The following is a 12,822-nucleotide window of genomic DNA, read 5'->3' on the forward strand; positions in this document are numbered from 1 at the left end:
GTTTGGTATTTGTTTTGTGTTTTTTTTAAAAGCTGTAAGCTGCTATAATAATTTTTGTTTATTACATTTTCCAGTCCACAGCTTCTAGCAGCTTAGTACCACTTAAACCCTGCGTACCGTGAGAGTTCCGTAAGCCCAGTCTTGTTCTAAGCGTGCTCACTGGCGAAGTTGTCGTTGATGTATTCGTTGAATCTATCCATGCTCCACGCGGAGTCCTCCTTCACGTCCTTGTACGATGGGTCTTTCTTTTGGATAAACTGATGGGAAAACAAGACACAATATTTGTTACAGTGAATGATATAAAACAGTCGGATGGTGAAAAGGTTTGAACTGAGATATTGCCAAGTTTAGTTAGAAGGTCAATTTTTATCTAAAATGAGTTCTTTTCATAAATGATTAAAAGCAACTCTTTTTGTACATCTCAGGGAAATAACAATGTTTAGTTTCACTTCTAAATATTTTTTACAGCTAGTCAAGTTGAAAAAGTATGAAATTTGAGAAAGTTGCTGGATACTTTTCCCATAACATCTGGCCATAACTTCATGAAAAATCACCCGATTTACTTCAAATAAAGATTAAAAGGGTGAGAGAAGCATATTTTTCAGAAAATGAAAAAAATAAATCAAATCCTAAATTTTCACCTTCCGACTGATTATATCTTGCACTGACACATTTGTGAAAAAATATCTTTAAAGCTAATTAACTCATTCAATCCTAGAGATTTTGCTACTTTCAAAATTGGAATAAACGTATTAAAAATGAACATGTGCAGAGACAGTTTTATTCAACTACCATCAACATGTAAAATTAAGAAGATTACTTTGATATACGCCTCTAATTTGGTCTCGTAAGAAGTAATAAATTATAGGCATGGGGTAAAAGTAACCCCGGGTATACCACGGATGTTGTCGGTGTCAGGGTTGAGTTTAATGAACAAAGAAATAAACTTTGGAAGACAACACAGCTTAAAAATTTGGGCTATTATTGATGACAAGTTGAGAGTTTATATCAAAAAATAATAAAAAGTACTTTTATACAATGCAATATTTACCACACTTAATAATAAAAAATAATAATAATAATAATAATAATAATAATAATAAATAATAAGATGATGATGATGATGATGATGAGATGATGATGAATGATGATGATAAAGATGATGATGATAATGATAATGATGATGATGATAATAATGATAATAATAGTGAAAATAATAATAATAATAATAATAATAAATAATAATAATAATAATAATAATAATAATAATAATAATAATAATAATTTAAAAATAATAATATATAATAATAATAATAATAATAATAATAATAATAATAATAATAATAATAAAATAATTTATATACTTGTATAGCGAATAACCATGATTAGGTCATGATTTATGCGCCCACACAGTTACAAGAATGACAATCTAAAATATCACGAACACTCGCTTTCGGATCGGAAGGTCCTGCGTTCGAGCCTCGCTCGGTGCATAGTTAAGTCCTTGGAACAGACTCTTTACTCACATCCTCTCACCGTACTCAGGTGTAAAGGAGTACCTGGCCGTTAACAGCGTTGTCTCTGTCGAAAAAAAATTTGGGAATATCGCCTAACAGGCGTCATGTCTCGTTCCACATGTTACATGTTGCTGTTGGTCAGGGACCCCTTTCAAAGAGCCTTGAGCACATTAAGTGGATATCGCGCTATCTAAAAGTTCAAGATATCAATTTGAAAATTGATTTGAGTTAATGTAAAGAAATGAAGATATGCAAAAAGATCTCTTTTCTTAAGGAATTTTTGGCCACCCGTTTTCTCACTTACTCAAGTGTAAAATGAGTACGTGGCCGTTAACAGCGTTGTTGTACCATCTAAAAGGCGTCGCATCTCCTCCTACATAATGTTACGTGTTATTGTTGATGCTATGGAATTCATTGTCGATATTGCCCTATATAAATGCTTTATTTAATAATAATAATAATATAATAATAATAATAATAATAATAATAATAATAATTAATAATAATAATAATAATAATAATAATAATAATAATAGATCTTTATTGTCTATAAATATGGCAATTTGTCATTTGGTTACACTTGTTATAACGTTATATGATAACTATAACATCGAACAGAACTTCACTCCTACTTATTCTCTTCTCTCTCTCTCTCTCTCTTCTCTCTCTCTCCGCCTCTTTCTCTCTTCTTTCTCTCTCTTTTCTCTCTCTCTCTCTCTCTCTCTCTCTCTCTCTCTCCCTTTCCCCTCTTTCTTTCACACAGTGCGATATACACAACATAAACATATTCAATTTCATTTCAATTCGTTACATTTTTGGCAATTCAACACCAAATATTATCATCATTAACAATTGGTCACTTAATCAAACATTAAATAAATTAATCAGTCAATCAGTCAACGCATCAATCCTTGGTTTTGCTGTACCATATGAAATATTCAACATTTTTATTGCTGATGGAACAACGTTGATTTATACTTGTTAGTTCTACATTTAATCTGACAAAAACCTTCTCCCAGATGGTAAAATACTAAATTCATGGTATAAAATATTTTTTTATTGTTGGTAATTGAGAATTTATTTTTTCTCTAACCTGATTAGTGAGATGAGCGGTGAGGTTCGTGTCCTCGTTGTCGTACTTGATGACCGAGAGTCTGATGTAACCTTTGTGGTAGAGGAGGAGGTATGGGACAGTACTGGCTATCAACATGTAGGCCCGGATGTCGAACTTACGGCCATCCAGAAGCAATGGGTTGTCGATGTATCTGGAAAAAAATAACCCCCAAAAACATGCATGAAGAATTGTGGATTGTTATGAAGTATAGAGAAACAATGAAAAATGAAAATGAAAATATAAATGGGCAAGAGCATTCTGAAAAAAAAAAAGAAAAAAAGAGCTTTATTTTGGACAATATCCAAAAATTGTGGGAAAGCGCTTTCCCAAGGGGGCCCCCCTGGTTTTTCAACAGCAACATTTAACATGCAGGCGTGACATCCCGCCTTTTAGGCAATTTTTACAATTTTTCGGACAAAAAACGCTGTTAACGGCCGGGTACTCTTTTTTAAACCTGGTACGGTGTTTTAGAAATTGATTTTAAAAGGGAGCCTTTTTCAAGGCCCTCAACTATGCCCCCGACGGGGGGCCGAACCCAAAAAATTCCCGATCCGAAAGCGAGTTTTAACACTAGACCATTTGGGCCCACTAAAAACCCTCCTTTTCGACAAATTTTTGGGGGGTTATACCGGGTGTGTTGCTCCTTTTGTAGGGAGTAAAAAATTTCACTCACTTTGTTTTTCTCTCAAATTTTTTTAAGACTTTTTTAGGAACCTCAACTTTTGGAAAATTGGGCAGCGTGGCTTGCGGTACGGCCCTTTGGGTTTTCGTTTTTCCGGGACAGGTACAGATTTCGACACCCCGCCGCTGCGTATGTGTGGGGCCTTTGAGCAAGTCCCTTTGCCCTAGCCCCGATTTACGGCACTGAAATGCGGCTGACGCTTTGGTTTTTATTCCAGTCTTCCCCTTGGAAAAAGCCCCAAAAAGGAAACTTTTCCCCCTTCAGGGATGAAAAAGGGGAAATTTTTTACTTTACTTTTTTTATTTTTTTTTTTACTAAAAACAAATCAAAAGCTGTATTATATAATTTTTATTGTATATTTTTAGGGGTTATATATTTTTGGGGACATTTTTAAATTTTTCAGACTAAAATAATTATTAAAATTTTTTATTTTGTTTACTTGCTTTTTTTTTAAAAATTGAATCCCCTCTGTATTTTTTCCCCCTTTCATTGGGGGGCCTTGACCCATTTTTTAAGCTTGGTTTTTGGGCGTTTTTTCCCAACAGCTGGTCTATCTCGCCCTTGACCTTAGCAGGAAAATTCCGTTGGGCCTTTATTCAAGCCTGAAAGGGTTTGGGATTTTCCAAACTTTACCATCTGGAAAATAAAGGAATTTATTTAAATTTTAAAAATTCATTTCCATTTAGGAAGGGGTTTAAACGTTTTTTTGATTTATTAGGTTTTATACCAGCGCCAAGGGAAAAAACCAAAAAACAAGCCCCAAAAATGAATTTAAATTAAAAAAGTCAAAAATTTTTAGATCTCAATGGTTTTTCTCCATTTTCAAACGACAAGAAAGAGTAACAACCATGTGTGGTGTGTGTGTGGTTTGTGTGTGTTGTGTGTGTAAGGGGTGGGGGGGGGGGGGGGGGGGGGGGGGGGGGGTTGGGGGGTGGGTTGTTTTTTTTTTTTGCCCGGGAAGGAGGGGGGGGGGTCATAAAAGAAAAAAGGAAATTAAAAAATATCCCCCCCCCCCCCCCCCCCCCCCCCCCCCCCCCCCCCCCCCCCCCGCGCAAATGCCTGCTGGGGTTTTTAAATCGAAAACATTTTTGGTTTTTTTGGGTTTTCGGCGCTTTGCAAACATTTTTGGTTATATCAGGCCAGTAAAAAAAGGGGAAAAAATTTTGTTTTTTTAAAAAAATTCTAGAATTTCAAAAAAGCACCAAGAAAAAGTAAGACATGGGGGAACTGGGAACAAAAAAAGGGATTAAAATGTAGATTCCAAAAAACACGCCAATGTACTTAGTTTAAGATCAATTTTTGAGTCCCCACCGGACACAAGAAAAAAAATCCCAAAAAAGAGGAAAAACACTCAAAACCTTTCATTATACATTCAAAAAGCAAATTTTAATTTAAAACATTTAAATGAAAAAATGAAATTTTCAAGGGAAAAAAAAAATCAACTCCCAAAACATAACTATGTTTTGATGTTTCCCCCCCCCAGCTAGGGCTGGGGCGGGGCCCGGGGCAAAACCAAGTTTAAATTTATTCCAAGACAAAAAACAGAAAGCATGTTGGGAAAAAAAGATATAGGGGGTTTGAAGACACAGGATTACCCCCCCGCCCACTATGGGGGGGTCAGGAACCCCCCCCCAGAACTCGAAAACTACATTAAAATTAAAATACAAAAACCCAAAGGAGCAAGGACTTTCCAAAAGGGCATAATATTACAATAACATTTCGATATTTAAAAAAGAACGCTTCAAACACCACCAAAATACAACACTTTTGCCGTTTCCTTTTCTTCTAGTTTTATTTTCTTCACTTTAAAAAAAACCCATAAAAATTTTACAAATTTTCTCTATCTAACTCCACCAAAAAAAAATAACTTTCATTTTACTCGACCAACTAATTACGAAATAAAACTCGCCTGTACACTTGAATAACTATAGATTTCATTTGATGAAGAAAGGAAATAAATATTACATAAGCATTTTGTGTCAACAGAAATTGGAAAGGGTAATGTTTGCCCTTTAAAGTCCGCTGCAACATCTGTCTTCAATGATTACATCCCCCAAAACAGCTAACAGACATGATCAGGACAGCTTGGATGGACTCGCTTACAAGACAAATGGAAGAACAACGATTCACCATTGTGTTTAAAATCACACACAACATGACGGCCATCTCATCAGAACAAAACTATAGACAGCAAAATATATTCACGCATTCCAAGACAAACCCCACTGAATACATCAAAACACCATCTGCAAACTCAAGCATTTCAAATTACGTGTATTCATTTGCACCCCGGCACTATCAAAGACGAACGCTTTTCCCGAATCATGTGTGAACACAACACCTTCACTTCGTTTTTTTTTTGTTTTGAGGGTTTTAGGGCTCTTGCAACACATTTAGGTCATATCAGCGCCAGTAAAAAGGAAGAAAATTGGAAGTGAAAAGATTCTAGATGTACAATAAAAAGAACTTGGAAAAAAGTAAAACAAAAGGGGGAATGGTTTCGAATAAAGAACAGATGTAGATTCCAAGATCTAACCATCAATGTTTCTTTGTTTGAATCACCTAAATGCCTCACCATACACCAGTACAAGACCCACTAAGAGGGATACACTCAAATGCTTACATTATACATTCAAAATACAAGCAGAATACATAACAGAGATGGTTTTTCAAAGGGAAAAAATATCATCTTTCCCAAAACAATAACTATGCATTTGACTGTTTCCCTCTCAGCTAAGCACTACAGCCAGGGCCAGGGCAAAACCAAGTAATCCATTCCAAGACAAAGACAGAAAAACATGTTGGAAACAGATATAGGGGGGCAGAAAACACAGTAAGTGCCTTCCTGTCCACTATGGATACCTTCACTTTAAGCGAAGATTATCCAACTACTTCGTCTAAACATCAACCAATTGCTGCCACATGCAACAAATCGAATACTCAGAAAGTGAGTTGACTTAGAGTTCCCGTCATCCCGGGGGTACTTAGGCCAATTTAGGAGAAACTTCTTTTGACATCAAATTATGACCATATTGTGCCTTTATGTCCAAAACCTGGGGGTGCTTGATTTTAAAAGTTTTAGTCAGTCTAAAGTACAAATAGCATTGATCTAGAGAAAATATTCAGGTTTAGATCAATCTTGAAGCGTCTCTCAACTCACCTTTGTACTCGTTCAAGAAAATTTTCCCCTTTGTTCCTCTCATCCAGCTTGTAGGTCTCCGGAACAAAATCAGCCATCTTCATCCGAGGAAAACGTCCCTTGGTCAACAAAGTCACAAAGTTCGTATTCCTGCAGACTTGACAGAAGGCCCAGTTTGTTCGTCAAAGCTTACAATTCGGTATGTGGTTGACAAGTTGCTCGCCTGGGAAGAAAACAATCGACTGTTTAGTCCCCATCTCATCTGAAAGTAAAAACGTATTGGACGAGGGGATTTCATCACCACTCAATCCTAGAGATTTTTGCTACTTTTCAAAACTGGAAAAAAATGTATTAAAATTGAGCATGACATATATAGCTTTATTCAAAATACCGATAACATGTAAACATTAAAAACATTAGCTTTGATACTTCGCCTATAATTTGTCTCAGACAAATGTAAAAGAACCCGGGTTAACTAAAGATATAGTCAGTGTTAGGGTTGAATGAGTTAAGTCTTTTAAAATACTAGGACTTAAGCTTTTATTTTAGCGTAATATCCACTAAACGTGCTCAAGCCTTTACAAGGAGTTTCAGCCAACAGAAAAATTTAAACATGAAGCACAAACATGACGCTGTTAGAAGAGATATTACATTTTTTTTGGGACAGACAAACGCTGTTAACGGCCAGGTACTCATTTTAACACCTGTACGGTGAGTGAATGCGAGTAAAGAGCCTTTTTTTCTCCAAGGACTCAACTTTGCGCCGCTCGGGACTCGAACTCCTGGGACCTTCGGTCCGAAGGCGAGGTCATACCACTAGACCACATCGCTGCACAACTTTCTAGAGACGAAAAAACTCCACCACAGTTCTGAATCCAAATTTTTATTCATTTTTGTTCCCAGCGATAGTAGAAAGTTGTTGCACTGCCTTAAAAATTATCGTAAATTGCCAATTTTTTTGATTAAATGATTTTACAACGTGTGCGAATGCAAGATAGCATCTCCCGAGTGACACGTTCCATATAAACTAGAGCATTCCAGAAAGGCCCTTTTGACAATGGGTCTTTGCTTCGTGAATGAAATCCATTTTTTTCTTCAAAATTAATTTACACACTTTCTCAACGACACCAATAGAACTAGACGCCTATTGGTAAACCACGAAGGAATATTGATAGTCCATTAAACAGATATCTGATGTCAACAGGGAATCACCCATGTTGTCCAAGTGAGCAAAATTTGGGGGTTATAATCTTGCCCAAGGAAAATAAAAGAAACCCAAGGGGCGTGAAATGTGGGCTCGAACCCGGGGCCTTCCAGTCACAATACAATGCCCCAACCACTCGTCCACTTCGCCCCCCGGGCCCCTTTTTTTTTCAAAGCACATATAATCCCCAAAGGAAGCTTTTAGCAGAACTTTTAATTAATTCCCTTGTTTTATCTAAATTGGACGATTGTTACTCCCTTTGGGCGAATTTAGCTAAAGAAAAAATGAGTAAACTTCAGTTTTCTCAAAATAACGCAGAAAGACTCATTGTACGCCAATAACAAAAAATACCCGTCAGCAACTCTCCTTCTCCGTGAGTTGCATTGGCTTCCGTGGAAAAAAGAGTTGCTTATAAGATTTGTACTGTTGTCTACAAATCCTTGAGCACCAACAGTCCCTCCTATTTAAAGACCTTCTAAACCTTCAGTCACCTAAAAAACATCAACACAGACTAAAACGGCGCTCTTAAATTCTTTAATGACTTGGTTATGTAATTTTGAGCTACAATATCAATGTATTATCCTTTTAGATCTTTCAGTGCCTTTGACACATTAAAACATGACTTTTGTTAAGAAGACTTAAAAAAAACTTCGCATAAAGAATTGCCCTTAGTGGTTCCATCATATTTACGGGATCGTGGCGAGCGTGGTGAATGGTGTTCTTCAGAACATTTTTTACTAATTTTGGGAGTACCAAAACCCTTGTTCGGGCCCCGTCCTTTTAGATATTCACCCTTTTTCTAGTGTGATATCCAGATTCAATCTGATTATCATTTTATGCAGCGATCGCAAATATTGATTCGCACCCTTAGAAATTTTACATTCTTTACAACGAATTACGAGCGTTTTAATGAGATTAAATCTTGGATTCCCACAATAAGTTAAAATTAAATATAGTAAAACGAGATTTTAATTGTGGAAAACGGTATCCTAAAAGGAAAATAAATCACTAATTACCTCGGAAAAGCACAATAGAATTTTCAAAAAAAGAAAAAAACCTTGGCGTCACATTGAAAAGATCTTTCCATGAAAACCCAAGGGGGGAATAACACCATACAACTATGTACATGAAAAAAAAAAAAGCAAAATTCGAATTTTAATCCCGAACATATAACAAATTTTAAATTTAAATCCTTTTTTATCTTAAATTGGACTATTTAACCCCTTGGGGCAAATTTAAACAAAAAGACAAAATTAGCAAACTTCGGGTTGCTCAAAATAACGCAGCCGGCTCTTTGTAGCAATAACAAAAAAACCCCTCAAAACCTTCTTTCCGTGAGTTACATTGGGTTTCCTGTTAAAAAAAGAGTTGCTATAAATTTGTTTTGTCTACAAACCCCAAAAAGCACAACACCCCCTCCTATTTTAAAGACTCTAAACTATATGTCCCCAATAAAAACTTGAGGTAAAGCAATGCCAATCAATCCTTGTCAACCAAAAGCCTTTGCGTAAAATAGGTGAACAGTCTTTTAAATTTTTCGGCCCCCCCTTTTGGAACCCTCCCTTTCACACGTATTGGGATTCGTTACAACGTTCAAATCTCGTTTAAATTTTTTATCTTTTTTACTCATAATGTTGCAATATTTTTTTCAATTTGTTGTTGTTAAATTGAATTCGTATCACTTTCCTTTACATTTCACACTGAATATTTTTTGTTTTTATATCACTGTAAAGCGTTAGGCCCGTGACAACGGGTAAAGCGTATATAAAAATTTCCATTTATTATTTTTATTATTTTTTTATTTTTAAAAAATATATGTCCCCAATAGAAACTTGAGGCAAGCAAACCAAAACCTTTTCAAAAAATAACCATTGCTAAAATGGTGAAAATCTTTTCAATTTTCGCCCCCCCCCCCCCCCCCCATTTTTGGAAATCTCTCCTCTACGTGGATTCTCGGATTTGTTGACAACTTTCAAATCTCGATTAAAATTTATTTTTTACGTCATAATGTTGCATACATTTTTTATCATTTTTGTTGTTTAATCGAATTCCCTAAACAACCTTTCCATCAAACTTGTCTTACTGTATAATGTTTTGGGTTTTATATCACTGAAAGCGCTTAGAGCCTTTTGACAACGGTTTTTAAAGCGCTATATAATTTCCAATTTTATTATTATTAATTATTATATAAATTATTTATTATTATTATTATTATTTTTATTATTATTATTATTATTATTATTATTATTATATTATTATTATTATTATATGTGATGTATTTCTAGGCTCACCTTCCTTGAATGCAGCATAGTTGATCTTTCTCTTGCATTCGACCCATTTCAAAAGGTATCTTTCGTCGTATTTGTCTGTGATTCTTTTCCAGCCCAGATTGAGGAGCGGCGTTTCAACTCTGTGAATAAAAGGGCACATTTGCTAAAATATACTCATTTATTTGAAGAAAATGGAAAAGAACACAGCAGAAACCATTTGGGGGAGGAAATAGGAAGAAGACGATGGAGGTGGATTGGACACACGCTTAGAAAGAATGACTCCACTAAACAAAGAAAGTATTGGGCTGGAACCCTCAGGGGAGAAGATCAAGGGAAGGCCACGAGGAACACGGATAAGAATTAAAGAAGCTGATATACAGAGAAGTGGTAAGACATGGAATTAGATAAAAAAAAAAAGTTAGCTCAGGATAGAGAAGGATGGAAACTGTTTGTCTCTGCCTATACCTGACCCAGGGTGAAAAAGGCAATGATTTGAATGCTTTACTCATTATTATTTTTCCACTAACACGATGTAATAAAAAACGCCTTTAAAATATTCTGGTTGAGGGGAGTTAGCAGGAACAACGTAAGTGCTCGACAGTTTCTTAGAGAAATTATTTATTATTCTCACCTCGTTTCTGTTACATTTTCTGACAACTTTTGTGTCATCCTGCTTTTAAAAATTCTATATTTTATGAAATACACCTATTCAAAAGCAATACCAATAATTCCCATAGGAAACAGCAACACTTTACTTGTAGGGCGAGAGAAGACGCCTGCTACTATTTCGTTTTCCGACAGAAACAAATGTAACGTCCAGGTACTCATTTATACATGAGTACGGTGAGAGAATAGGACCTCAATTATATTCCACTTTGATCAGGGGTTCGAACCTGGACAGCGTCATACCACAAGATCACATAGCGTCATGTCAAAAACCCATTTTTTAAAATGGCAAATTTGGAGAATACTATCACTAAACTGAAAAAGAAACAATTGCAAAAAAAGGGGAGTGGGGGGGGGGGGGGGGAGATTTCAATTATTATTTTTATTATTATTATTATTATTATTACTTTATTATTATTATTATTATTATTTTTTATTTTTATTTTTACATCATATACTACTGTCTTTCATCATCACCATCCCCATCGTCATCATCATCATCATCATCATCCATCATCTATCATCATCATCATCATCATCATCTTCATCAATCATCTCATCAATATATGAAACAACACCATACCCTATGACATGACATGTACCCATGCTAATCTAACCAACACTCACAAAGCTGTCCCATTTCCACCACCGATATAGAAGGTGGGCTGCATGTTGTTTGGAAGACTGCGGGCCGGAAGTTTGCTGGGCCGGGCCCCGAAGGCTTTCGATTTCCACCAGCACCGGGGCCAAACCCTTACTACCACCACCACTACCACCACCAACACCCCTGTTGCCTCCTACCCTCCTACGCCTCCGGAACTCCCTGAGCCCGATGCTCACCTCCTCCAGCGCCACCTCCTGCTGAGGGTCTGTTTACCCTTGGCACGTCACCGCAGAGCGCCCATTTTCGTCCCGCCATTAGCAGAGTAAGCCGTGGTTGTGTGTCGTCTCTTCCCTGGTCTGTTGCTGCGCTTTCTACAACGGGTTTGGTTCTTTGGCGTTGATGTCAGCTTTTGACGCTGTTGGTTTCAACTCTGTCTTGTCTGAGTGGGGGGTCAGGGTCTCTTCCCTGAAAAAATGAAATACCATAATAAAAAGGAGATATGCATTGATGAGGGAGTGAAGAGAGGTGGGAAAGGAAAAGAAGAAGTTGATGAGAGGGGGCAAGGAGGAAAGAGAGGCGCAGAATCAATCATCAAGCACACAGTCAACTACTGTGCACAACTGTGTAAAGATGCCGTGCAAGGTTTGGGGTTGTGAGTCACAACCCGTCGCTGCATTTAACAGACTGATGAGACCAAACCATACGGGGCGCAAACCATCGTCTTTTGAGACGGAAGATGCCTACAAATATAATATTTTATTACGCAAATATTAGGGGAGCCTCAATAATAATAAATAGCTCAGTGGGGAGAGGGTCCCGATCCTCAGTTGGGTAGATCACTCCCTCGCTCCGCACGAAAAGGGGATCAAGATCAATCACGGGTGCAGTCGAAATTTTTTTCGGACCCCCCCCCCTTCCGGTCTACCCAACAGTGTTTGGTAGCTTGGTCTGTTTGATCTAGCGAAAGTACTTTGCGATAGACTACGTCCTACGCAACGGGTAACAAGCTATTGCCCGTTTAACACTAAAAAAACAGGATGAAGCCGGCTCCATGGTCCCACGGGCTCTGAAGGACTACTTAAGAGAATGGCTGTGATTTTGAGCCCTTCTTCACACGTAAAGGGACTAAAATCATTTCCCCGGTGAAGTTGACATTTTAAAACTTTTTTTAAAGACTAAGGGCCCCGGAGCCGGAGTTTATCCCGGTTCTATACGTGAAACGGGACAGTTAGCAATTGCTTGCTACCCTTTGAAAAAGGACACTAGTCTTTCGCAAAGTACTTTCGCCAGATCTAACTGACCCAGCTACCTATTTACTGCTGGGTGGACTAGGGAGGGGGGGGGGGGGGGGGGGAGGGGTCAGAAAACTGCAAACCGTGATGGGTCTCCGTCCCTTTGCGTGTGAAGCGAGTGCTCTAAAGAATACGATAGGATTGAAATACTTATAGATGTCAAACGAACAGTTTCCGCATCGGGGTGCCTCTAAGATGCTCTTTAAATGGAGAACCCATCTTTGTTTGTTTTAAGGGGTTTTACCGGCGCTTGCGACACATTAAAAAAAAAGCTTATATAGCGCAATATCCATTAAATATGCGCAAAGCGCTTTACAAGGGGTCCCTGGTCAAA

At 37.2% G+C, this 12,822-nt stretch overlaps 1 protein-coding gene across 1 annotated transcript; it reads right to left on the reverse strand.

Moving 5' to 3' along the window:
- Positions 1 to 146: 146 nt before the first annotated feature.
- Positions 147 to 11,511, reverse strand: LOC144961147 (protein polyglycylase TTLL10-like). The gene is made up of 5 exons (XM_078894446.1): positions 11,402 to 11,511; positions 9,948 to 10,066; positions 6,474 to 6,609; positions 2,611 to 2,782; positions 147 to 257 (listed from the first exon to the last, which is right to left on the reverse strand). The coding sequence occupies exons 1-5, from the start codon at positions 11,509 to 11,511 to the stop codon at positions 147 to 149; spliced, it is 648 nt and encodes a 215-aa protein (XP_078750572.1).
- Between the last annotated feature and the right edge of the window lie 1,311 nt (positions 11,512 to 12,822).

The sequence above is a fragment of the Berghia stephanieae genome, unplaced genomic scaffold (genome assembly GCF_034508935.2).
Source record: "Berghia stephanieae isolate SIO BIC M18660-M18661 unplaced genomic scaffold, UCSD_Bste_1.3 scaffold156, whole genome shotgun sequence".
NCBI lineage: Eukaryota > Metazoa > Mollusca > Gastropoda > Nudibranchia > Aeolidiidae > Berghia > Berghia stephanieae.